The following is a 12,430-nucleotide window of genomic DNA, read 5'->3' as shown; positions in this document are numbered from 1 at the left end:
CTCAAAACACAAAGCTACAGGACAATTAACTCATGCCTTTTCCTATTAAATAATTCCCTGTGGCTTTTTAAGCCCAGAACCCTGCCTTTTCATTTATTTACTGTGTATCAATGTCAATAACTCTAGTGTATTGGTGAAAAAATATCTACCCCTTTATGTCTCTTTTAGATTTTTCATTAATATTATATATCAAAGTTATCTACTAGGTAGCACTTTCAGACGATACCTTGAAGGAAAAGGTAGTGTGGAGAAAACATTCAAAGAAACTTACCAACTTTCTTGGCAGGCGTAAGAGTTTTTACTTCTTCATCAAAGTCATCGTCCACCGGAGCCATAATATCTGTCAAAACATTCACTACATCTTCTCCTCCTGGTAAAACACATCAAAAACAGAAAAAGAAAAAATATTGGCATGTTAAACTGATGTCCAAAAAGAAATTAGCTGGTTTAAAATAGACTAAAATAACCATCATGAATATTTGTCCTTTATAATATTGTCAAATCTGTACGGTCTTAGAATATTTATGAAATAGTGCTCAAAAACTTCTTCAAGTTACTGTTTAAATCAACTGTCTGGACACAAAACCTTTCCGGACATACAATGTCTGGGTATGATCACAGGAGAGTGCTTGCTTTTTTTTCCTTCGGTTGCCAATTCGGTAATTGATCGACAAATCACAACTTTTCGGAATTTCTTTAAACTTTAAGTTAAACATGATCAATTGCGGTTTCCTTGATACTTTACTCAGTTCTCTCTTTTTTCCCTCAATTTTCAGCACTTGTTCAGAACTGTGTCCATACTTTGGACCTGTGACTCCAGCATGGATCTTACTATATTCTATAGCACACCAAAAATCATTCATATCTTCCACAATTGTTCAAAGAACGGTCATGATTTAAAAGTCAGTATTTTTCCTAAAAACGAAGACATTAGTTAACACTTTCTCACAGGTTTCACAGCAAACCGGTGCGCATGTGAAATTAGTGACTGTAAGCTCAGATCCACATTAAATGCATGCAAGAAGTTCGCATTATGAATTGATGATGATCATTATGGTTGCTAACTTCACGTGCACGATGCGAAAAAACGGATTCCTCAAAGATTTTCTTCATTTTCACATTGACTTTGTACAGAGACTTTCACATTATGAGCGATAAATCCTCGGGAAGACGGGACAACCCATACAGAAGTAGTCGGTGAACTGGGTTTATTTCTGTATTAGGTCTAGATCTAGCCTAAGCGTAATCCGTTTTTTGCATCGCTTGCGCGTGGTTCGGGAACCCGCAACCTGCAGAGCACTGATGAAAAAAATATCTGCGAAAATGAGAACGATCCTTATTTATTGGGATGCAATTTATCTGTGTTTACGACTTACGAGAATATCCTGGCTTATGCAGACGATCCTCATTCTCGAACCAGCATCCCTACTGAAATTACAATCTAGTTTTACTAGTTAATCAATGGACGGTCACGGACACGGTGTCTTCTACGATTCCTGAAAATTTAGCTTGTTAATCATTCATATCTTTCGATTTTCATTTCATAACACTGTTTGCCATTTTGGGGTTAACTATTGATATTTTGTGGGCTGATTAAATTCTTAATCTCGACCTCGACAAAACGACATGCATGGCCATGGCCGGACAGTCGGCCTCCCAGTGACTGGCGCGTGCACAAAGTCATGCAGTGATGACAACATTGACCTGCGCGTAGCTTTGAAGCTTTGTTGCAAAATACAGCGCATAGCTCATTACTACACCTCACTCTTTGCACAATCACACACAAATAACTATCAATATATAATCATTGTATGAACCAAAGAAGACATGCGTACCTTTACTCTCCTCCTGCTCTGGCTCTGACATATCTGACCTCTGATTGTAGGTCGTTTTATCAATTTTCGGCAGTATTTCCTGTCGTTTTGCATGAAAATAGAATTTGCTGCCGCACAGGATCTCGCGAGATATTGTAATGAATAATAACGAGATTGCGCACTCCCTCTACGTCCGTTCTCAACGTAACGTTAAAGGAGCCGACTTCCTTCCTTTATGGAACAATTTTTAAATAAAAATACTCACTCAAATATAGATATGGATATTATTATGATTGAAAAGTTATATATGTTAGATAAAATAACCTCAAAAATTATATACACTTTTTTATTAAATAAGAGAGTAGAAAAATCATATGCAGAACGAAATTTAGAACAGAGTTATAATATTCATGGAAAAGATACAATTAATATTTTTAAGACTTACAAAATGCACATTGAATAGTAAGCTTAGAGAATTTCAATTTAAAATGCCTCATAATATTATATATACTAAATTACATTTATATACATTTAAAATGGTTAATAGTAATTTATGTTCTTTTTGTGGTAAATATGAAGAAACTTACGAGCATTTATTTTGTCTTTGTGAGAAAGTAAAACCAATTTGGGAAGAGTGTGAGAATTTATTTAATTTAGTAGAGATTACAAAATAAATTGGAAAGATATCCATGTAGGATATTTGAGTTAAACATAGGGAAGGAACAGTTATTAAATCATATCATAATTTTGATAAAATATATGATATTTATAGATAGTAAAAATAGACAAAAACACCAACTTATTTGGAGATTAAGAAAAGATTATTAGAAAATAGAAAGGAGGAGAAGAAATTAGCTGGGGACCGAAGAACATTATCATTTTTTAGAAAGTGGGACAATTTTAGAATAGCTTCGTGAAGAATAAATAAAATAAGGAAGTCGAATAGAAGCAATGAAATGGACATGGCTGATATAATGGTCGAGATTCTCACAAAATGAAGGCATGTTTTCAGTGGGTGTTTGTGTGGGTGTCTGTGCACGTGTGTGTATGTAAGTGTGTGTGTGCGGGTGTTTGTGTGCGTGTGTGTTTTTTCTTTTATTCTTTCTTTCTTTTTCTTTTCCTTAAATGTCTTTTTATGTTCATGCCTTCTTCATGCATGCATGTTTCATGCTTTATTTGATGTAAATAGTAAAAGCTCATTTGTATTATTTAGATGTGACATGTAAAATCATATTCTATATAATAATATTAACATGCAGATTATTTTATGTATTGATTTTGTTATTGTTATTTTTGTTATTGTTAGTGAAAAGCAATGGAGAAAATAAAATATCATTGAAAACAAAAAAGCCTCACCCCAAGAAATAACTTAAGTTATTATGATGCAGGCGCGTACGCAGGGGGGTGGTTTTGGGGTTAAACCCCCCCCCCCCTCGAGTTTGTTTTGTGAATGTTTTTTGTATGTTATTTTGGAAAACCCTTCCCTTTTGATTTTTTTTTTTTTTTTTTTTTTTTTAAATGCCAATAGGTGACATTAAAAAGGTGACCTTACCCCCCCCCCCAACTGGACAAAATGTCAAATTTTCAAATTTCGAGACCCCCCCCCCAAAAAAAGTGTCCTCTTACCCCCCCCCCCCCCCCCCCCCCCCAAAAAAAGTGTCCTCTTACCCCCCCCCCCCCCCCCCCCCCCCCTTTCAGGATAAGCTCGGTGTGTAAAGTCAATACGGGCAGATCTTTTTTCCTTACGACGGCATGAGATTTTGGGAATACGCATGCGGTCCCTCCGTTCCCGGAGTGGGGGGGGGGGGGGCCGGGCAAAATAGTCAATTCCCTCCTTTTTTACCTTCGATTTTAGATTGCATTATTTGTTATTCTTTTGTGGATCTATTTCTCTGTCTCTTGGCAAAATATTTATATTTATTCTTCTTTTTTTTTGCATTCAAATTATACTACTTGAAACTTTGTTAACTTATTTATAATGTAACTTGATGTATTTTTCCCAGTGGAAGATGATTATATCTTTTTTCTTTACATTTACTTCCTTCTTTTTCCCGCTTTCTCTCTGTTTTTTTTTTTTTTTCGTCTTTGGGGTGGATTTTAAGGGCGACCATTTCCCTTAGCATTGCTGTCTACGGTGCCCCCTCCCACCTCCCACATTTCTCTCTCTCTCTCTCTCTCTCTCTCTCTCTCTCTCTCTCTCTCTCTCTCTCTCTCTCACACACACACACACACACACACACATATACACACTCTCCCTCTCTCCCTCACTCCCTCCCTCCTCCCAATTACTTACTCTGTCTATAAAATAAAGTACTTTTTCAGCTTAGAGTCTACTTCAGCTCATAAATAACGCCATCTCATGACCAAAGCGCACGAATAATTGGGTAGACCTGAAATTGGTTCGTCGGCTGCAAGCAAGAAGGCCATTCTTGCAGGCATAATGACGTTAGGATCAGTGGCGGATCTAGGGGACCCGGACCCCCTCCCCTGGTTTAAAAAAATAGGTAAATTTAACCTTTAAAAAAAATACGGCCCCCGTCTCCCTGGCTCAAAGGGGGGGGGGGGGGGGATGAGCGTTGAGTAAAACAAAAATAGTGCCCACTTCCCCCCACCCCCGCCGGCTGGCTGAATCGCCGTTAAATATTTTCTCACGAATTGGGCCCCCTATTTGGTCCCCTCCCTTGTCGCCGGTTGGATCCGCCCCTGGTTAGGATTCACATTTAATTATACCGATATTATTTTGTAGACACACAAGAGTAATTTAAAAATTATTCTTTGTTTCAAAGGAAGCCGGTGTTATGAGCTCAAGAGTGGCTGAGATGGATGGTTGTTGTTGTTGTTGGTAAATGTTTTATGGCGTTCATTCAGTATTGAATATATACGCCATAAATATCTTCAATTTTATAAGAAAATCAGTTATAGTCTTCATAAGAAAACTGAGAATAAAGATTTGTAATGAAATAATTAATTAATAAGTAACGCAATTTATTAGGAGTCTCTGGATGGTTTGCAACTTCGTGTTTCTGCTTTTTTTTTTAAAGTTTAATCTGGTCAGCCCGGATGGATGGGCCCTAGAAACCCCAGTGCTTGTCAATCATTCTCCCCCATGAGCATAATGATTAATTATCCTACATGTTTATAGTCAATGGTGAACAGTAATGACGTGTATTTATCTGGGGGAAAAGTATAATTGAGCTGCCGCCTCCCCCCTCCACTTAAAGAATACAGACCCCATCAATTAAAGAATACTTATCGATACACCTAGTACATTCTGCCCCCGGCCCCCCACTCCGAGAACGGACGGACCCCATGCGTGTTACCAAAATGTCCGGTAAAGGGGTACTTTTCGTGCGACAAAGTCCGGCCCGAGAATTGTAACAAAAAAAAGGGGTGTATTAACTTTTCACCCGGAGATTTCTTTAAAAAGGGTTTGTTTTTTTTTTTTGTTTTTTCTCATCTCTTCGGACTCCTGAGAAATTATTCCGAATTTAGGGGGGTACATTGAGCATTTTTCAAGATTTTGGGGGGTCTCCAAAGCAGGAAAAGCCCGCGAAAGGGGGGTTCGGAAATGTTGGCAGTCCTCAGATAGGGGGTGCTTTCAAAAAGAGGGAACAAGCATATGCGTAACCTAAATAACACTGAGTGGGGGAGGGGGGATTCTGCCACTTGAGATTGCACGCGTGTTTCATTATCTGGATAAACCAACGGAGTCGTATCTATATGTATTTTTTTTTGGGGGGGGGACGGGTATGGGTAAGTGAGTAAAAATGAACGTTTCAGGACGCGGTCCCGATGATCTTTTCGTAGGGAGGTGTCGGAAAGAATATCAACATATTTTAATGAATTCTCTTGAATATAACGAGCTTTACCATCTTTTTAGCAAAGTAATGATATTAGCAACCAAATAATATTCCCACAGTTTATGGTCCATCTCTTTTCTATTAAAAATTAATAAAAAAAGAAACGATATTAGTTTCCAAATCTTCTATATCATATGTAATGAACTCAATTCTGAACGGTGCTGCTCGTGACAAAATCGTGTCTTCCAATTCTTTCGTTTTTATTCTTCCTTTGTTGTTTTAATGTCTTTTGACTCCTGATCAAGTAGCATGAAGATAAAGATCTAACTCTTTCACAGGTCCCGTTCTTATATCGCGATTACCGGTCGATAGGAACGCGCGATCTCAACGCCCAAGGCGTGGAATTGGGTTAGTTGCAGACGGGCGTATGAACCACTCTTTCCTAAGTCCTGTACTTGACGTGTAGCATAACATGACGAAACGCTCATCAAGATCAAATGAGTAGAAATTAAATAGTTATCACATAGATGAACACATTATATATTTTAAACAATTATTTAGAATAAAGTTATTGGCCTATATGTGTCTCCAAGTGATTCCATTAATGGAGGGGGTGGGGAAAATATGATAGGACCACTACAATACAAATAGCCACACAAGACAAGTGATGAACATGTACATAAAAGATTTCATTTCTTGTGGAATATTTACATGAGCTGATGCAAAAGTATAATTTATATCGCATGAAGAAAATACAATTTTCATTTTCTGAAATGATAGTTGAATAATTATTATAGGCATAATGATAATCCTAAATTTAAATGATGTATTTTTTGGCAATTACACAAACATCTCAAATTTTAAGATTATGGATTTATGATTAGCTCTAACTGTTTCCATGTTGGTCCATAGACCATTCGGTTATCTTATTGAAGTTCAATTTTGTTTCTTTTTCTGCTATTCCTTTAGAGAAGCTTTCTCAACAGGCTTGGTGTTTTGGGGATTTTTTTAAAGCACAATGTGTTTTTTTACAGTATACGAATAGACTTAACTTTATAATCACAGATATATATACATTTATATATATATATACTGTATATACATTGTGTTTTTTTCTAAGTTCACAGCAATTAAAAATCTAGAAATTTCGTAAATAAAATCAATTGCTCAACACTACAACTTTTCGTCAAGGACCAAACTACATCGGGCCCAAATAGTCTGAATAAAAAGGCCATGACTTCATATAGCATAAATTCAGTTGTGGTTTTAAATAAAACGAAAAGTAATTTCCACCGAGATATAAGTCCTTTTGCAAGAAATTTTGTTTGCCCTTAAACATTTGTTCAAATAGACGCACTTTGGTGTCATCCCTACATTCACCCGCACGGTCGTTGGAAGTTGTGCGTAACGGAAAAGTTTGCTATTGTCATTGGTATCACAATCTGATCAGCAGATCTGTTGCACTGATAACATTGAGGAGATCTTCCTTTTATCGGTGCGCCGATCTCAGGCTTGGCTTGTAGACCATGTACGAGGTTAAGCCGATGGACGTGCCAAGTTTGAATCAATGGAGGTTTGCTGTGATTGGGCGAAGAATAGACTAAGGACTAAACGTTTCTTTGATCGAGATAGCATGCCGACTTGAGTCTGAGCAGGCTCCATAGTTACGAGGTACGCGAACGAAGTTTACCTTTACCCGAGATTATCTTCGATTGAATTCAAAGACGTGATTTGATTCTTATGAAGAAAAAAAAAAAATTTCTTTAAATTTTGCTAATGTCAATCTGATGTTGCACAAGAGCCTGCAGAATTCAAACTCACGCAGAAATCTCCTTCTCACAAGGCTCCCGGGTATGTTTTTTTTTATGTGGTTCTGTGTGCTGACAACACCAGCCCCACCCACCCCTCGAGGGCCAAGAAAAAGACAACATACCAGGTACCCGTTTCACAAAACCCTTTTTTCAATGACAAATGACCAAAAATCAGTGATAAATCTGCTGATAACCAATCAGAAGCAAGGATTTCACTAGCTTATAACAAAAACTGTCATTTGTGATGACAAGTTTTGTGAAATAGGGCCCTGATCTACATAATTATACCACTCTCTCTCTTAAGACAAATTCCCATGAATTTAGAGTCCGCTACACTTAAGAAAAACTTGTCTTACCATGAAGATATCGCAGAGAGTCTTTTCAAACACCTTTTATCAGTAATCAGCAGTTCAGTGAACAAGCATTTACCTCTATATTAGAAGCAGCAGCAATGATACAAACTAAGAGTCACGTTTCCTCATCCTCATTACTATTTCCTTTTCCCAAAACTAACTTGAGATGTAATTTGTTTTTTATTTGTTTGTGTTCTGCCTGTCGAGTTGCACTTGAGAAACTGTTTGAAAACCAAGCTGAACATTACGCTCAGCACCAAAAAGAGGGGGGGGGGGTGGCACTCATGCTTGTTCAAAATTTTCAATTGAACCATCAATAGAATATAATGAAATATAATAAAGAAAATGTTAATGCTCTACAATGAAAATTAAAAACTGGGGTGCAAAAGACTTATCTTTTGCCAATTGTGTGATGCAGGTTGCGGGTTCGTGTCCCTTGCAGGCCCCAGGCTATATCTGCTTTATTCTGTTTCATTTGCAGGTGTCTCATTTGAATGAAGTTAAAGATAAGCTTGAGTTCTGATAATGATAGAAAATAAATTCTTACAGAATCCAACAAAACTCACGCTGAATGTTCAAGATTACAAATAAATGACATGGGCCAAAGGATTTTGGTAATAAATGTATAGGGGCTGAGTATAATGAGCATAGAAAGATAAGGACGAGGTATTAAAGTCGGCCTGACACCATCACTATGTGCAAAATGAGAGATGTGGTTTTTATTGAAGATGAATTCCAGCAATGTTTTGTGAGTTTACTTTTATTTTACTGGTTCAAACAATCAATCTACTGCAGGATAAACGATCCAGAATTATAGCCATGTTCTCTCGACACACGATTCCCATACCAAATTAGCTTTAATTTCATGTCAAATGTATGAAGCTGATGGATTGCTAAAGACAAAATTCATGATCAGGCAAAATATATTGTATGATTACACAGAGAATTTGCTACTTTCCTATGTGATGTATTTTCTTATGCTATATAACTCAAAGCTTTTTATCTGTCTATTATTCATTTATAGTGCAACCATACGTTGGATATCAAAGACAAAAAAAAATCAAAGAGAAATAGTTGAACCAAAAAGTAGAGCAATTCTGCTGTTCGTCCAGGTCAGCAAGTATTATGCAAAAGTTATGTCATCTCTATAAAAAATATAACCCCAAAAATAACGACGGACAAACTATTTACCGTGTTCACGAACCATATAAAAGAACAAACAAATATTGATGAATGAAAATTCATCATGCGATACTGCAATTCTACCTTACAATTGTACCTCATCTAAACATATTTTCATTAACTAATCCCTTGAACAAAAGTAATATAAACTAATGGACTTTCATAAAATACTCATCCACGCGTTCTCCTTCAATCAAGATAATAAAAGATGAGCGCTTCTCCTCGTACTCTGACCGTGAAAACTTGTTTACAATAGATTGTTTGAGCAGACGACAACGGGTCGATAGCATCAAGATGGGAATATCGATAACATTCACCTCCGTGCACTATCTGGTGAGTTGATCGCTTGGTAACTCGACCGTAATATGGAGATGTTGTTGCTACACAATGTTGGTAAACCCCAAATGATCTTAAATTTCCTAAACTGTAATTGATGAATAGCATGAATCGTAAGCTACAACGTCACGTTTCTGTCTAGTTCAAAGAAATCACTCAAAATTAATTCTGGCGCCTCTAGTAATTTTGTATCCAGATTTTTAGGATTCATGCCTGTCTGGTACTTTAAAAAATATCAAAAATCCTTTTGGCGCCACCAGCATTCTTTCCCATATTATTAGGATTGGTATCGGATACTTGAAAATTAAATTTCTTTTGAAAAAGATATGGTTAAAGAAGAATAAGATCACGATGTGTTAATCACCGTTACACTTACAGTTAATTGCATTTCCTTACAAATATACATACGGGGGGGGGGCTGCAGTCCCATTAGCATTGTGAAATTACCAATATTCGGGCAACCGGCACCCGTCCCCTCATATTGAGGTAGCGTGGGCTTATATTTGTAATTCTGTAAAATATTCTATTATAAAATTACATTTTTTTTCTAGTTTACTTTCGAAATGTTTCAATTCCTTTCTCGCTTGGTTCACTCGCTGGCAAATTAAAAAATAGACAGTTGATATTCAGATAATAGACATCAGCTTCCCGCCTAGCTACCCTGGTAAAGTTGTGCCTGGATGACTATGACCGAAAGGGTAGTGTTGGTGAAAGTCAGAGGAATCACATAGATTTACTTCAATTCATTTCCTATGAGAGTCGATCACAAGAAAATAAAGACAGTCGTCCTTCAACTTGAAAATGAGATGAAAACATAGAGTGGAGTGGAGGGGTCCGTTGGGTTCGCGATCGTGTGGAGTTGGCCGCTCTCTGCTGCTATAGACTGCCCTCTTCTCTTTTCTTCTCTTCCCTTCACTTCTTTCTGTTTGTTTGCTTGTTGTTTGTCGGGGAAAGGGGAGGGGAAGGCTTTGATCTATACTATTCATGTATAAATAATTTGTATTTACATTAATGTGTATTTAACTACATTATGTATTCCTGAGGGCTGTTCAATTTTGTTATATATATTTTTATGTTATGTATATCAATGGAGATGTATGATTTTTTTTTCTTCATTTGTACTGAATGAATGCAATTAAGAATGCTACAAAACAACAACAAAACTCGAGGACCCACAAATGACTATTCCGACATTGTTAATTTTTGCATATTATGTCACTGATGAATTGTTTTCGAAATTACTTTCCACAGATAAGTTTCTATAGTTTGATAATCATCAAAACAAAACAAAATTGAAAATTGTTAACACTCCCAGTGAAGGAGAACATTATGAAGACAGGCGAAACAGATTTGCCCAGGTGGACACGTATTCCCGACATAATGTTGTCCTCATATTGCTTTCTAACATTGATTCAGTAAATAGGTAAATAATAAATGTATCAATCAAAACATATCATCATTTTGGTCTTAACTAATTTCATTTAGATGCACGAGAAAATACATTTTCACTAAATACACTGTATATTCGACCTTGACCAAGACTGCGTTTTGGCTACCATTACTTCGATAAAAAACCTGCAAATTAAAAGTGAAAGAACATCTGGGTTGTATAGCTACTTAAGTTCTGTAAATAAAATTCACGGGATATCATCATTATTTAAGTCCGTTCCGTTCCATAACTTTATAATCATTTCACGCACAGGCAAAGGATATTGCTGTCTTCATGGCGCATCACGTCTTTTTGAAGGGGGCCGTCGGGAAAACCTACTGGCGCCCCATATAGCAATCATTATACGTCAGGATAGTGGAATATTGTTATCTACATGAAGATGATCAAGATCATCAGCGATGATATCATTCATTCCATCTTTTTATCTATTTAATCTGAGGCTGGGATCTCGAAGCAACTCAACCGTAATACTCACACTATTAATACAGACGCCATAATAACCACAAATTTGCAACGTATAGTATTTATATGGAATTCCCAAACTGCTCCGAAAATAATTTGTAAGGCAAGGGTGTTTACAAGATATGGAAGTGTGTATATTTCAGCCTGGTGTTTAACTTTATGTATCTATAAACAAATAATAATGCAAAATCTAACAAATAATTTGTTTTTCATGGAGCTATTACCTTAACAAAAATAGTCATAAACGGTTCTCCGACGGTTACTCCGTCAACAATATTATTGCTTTGAGGTCAATATCTAAAATCATTTAAACTTAAAACCTGTTCATATACCTATCCCAACCCTAAACCTAAACAACAACCACAACTCACTCAACCCAAGAAAGAAAGTCCACGGGAAATCAATAGGGGATATGTCCTATGCAGCCACAATGTACTCATTAATTAAAGATATATGTCCCTTTTGCAGCCAACTTTAAATTCTGTAGAACTTTGCAAGAATTATGAATGTCCTATTTGTGAAATTTAAACTTTGTAGTGTCCTAATATTCAAATTATGTAAGGAAACCCATTTACTTGCTAGACTTCACTGTCAGACACTATTGAGTGACTGACTGGCTTTTTTCTTCTTTGGTAATAACATCCATAAAATTAGCTGTGAAGGGTACATGAGCATTTGTCTACAATACATCAATAACCCTCTTAATGGCCAAAATTAAACTGATTGAATCTATGCGCAGCACAAAATGTACGACCATTCGGTACAATGGTCTGAAAATCAAACTATTACTTACTGGCTCTATAGCTCTCAAGTCGATTCAACAACTAATAGTCGTTATTTTCCCACTTAAAGACATTTTCAAGCCCCCCCCCCCCCATTTTGTTTCCATTTTTTTTTGGGGGGGGGGGCGTGCAAATGGGACATAGTACCTTTAAAGTAAAGGGTCGCAATTATGAGAAAATTTGTAACCTTCAATTTACAAACAGGGCGGTTACTTAGACCAGTGATCTAAACTATTTTCACCTTTCATTTATATCCAATTAGATACAATATATTTTTTCTTCACAGCCGCTAATAACTTTACCCGCCTCAACCGCGCCCCTTCAGGCACTAGCGCTCCCTCAATGATTGTACACCGGCTAGGTCACTCGACATACAGCATTTTAAAGCCTTTTCGCTTGAAACAGATAAAATAGTACGTTTTCTTTTTATTTTGCGTAAC

At 36.7% G+C, this 12,430-nt stretch overlaps 1 protein-coding gene across 6 annotated transcripts in view; it reads right to left on the bottom strand.

Annotated features, from left to right (window-relative positions):
* LOC577966 (YTH domain-containing protein 1) overlaps nt 1–1,984 on the bottom strand; it is a 28,925-nt gene extending 26,941 nt beyond the window's left edge. For 3 of the 6 annotated variants that reach the window (XM_011682846.2, XM_011682847.2, XM_030996354.1), the window contains exons 1-2: nt 1,836–1,984; nt 272–370 (exon numbers count right to left, since the gene is read on the bottom strand). In XM_011682846.2, the coding sequence (XP_011681148.2) occupies nt 272–370; nt 1,836–1,866 (130 nt within the window). In that variant the 5' untranslated portion in view covers nt 1,867–1,984. The remainder of the gene's footprint in view (nt 1–271; nt 371–1,835) is intronic. The other 3 variants (XM_030996356.1, XM_030996355.1, XM_030996357.1) reach the window with 2 other exon arrangements.
* Between the last annotated feature and the right edge of the window lie 10,446 nt (nt 1,985–12,430).

The sequence above is a fragment of the Strongylocentrotus purpuratus genome, unplaced genomic scaffold, assembly GCF_000002235.5.
Source record: "Strongylocentrotus purpuratus isolate Spur 01 unplaced genomic scaffold, Spur_5.0 spur5_scaffold_3, whole genome shotgun sequence".
NCBI lineage: Eukaryota > Metazoa > Echinodermata > Echinoidea > Camarodonta > Strongylocentrotidae > Strongylocentrotus > Strongylocentrotus purpuratus.
This window is presented reverse-complemented; position numbering and strand designations above follow the sequence as displayed.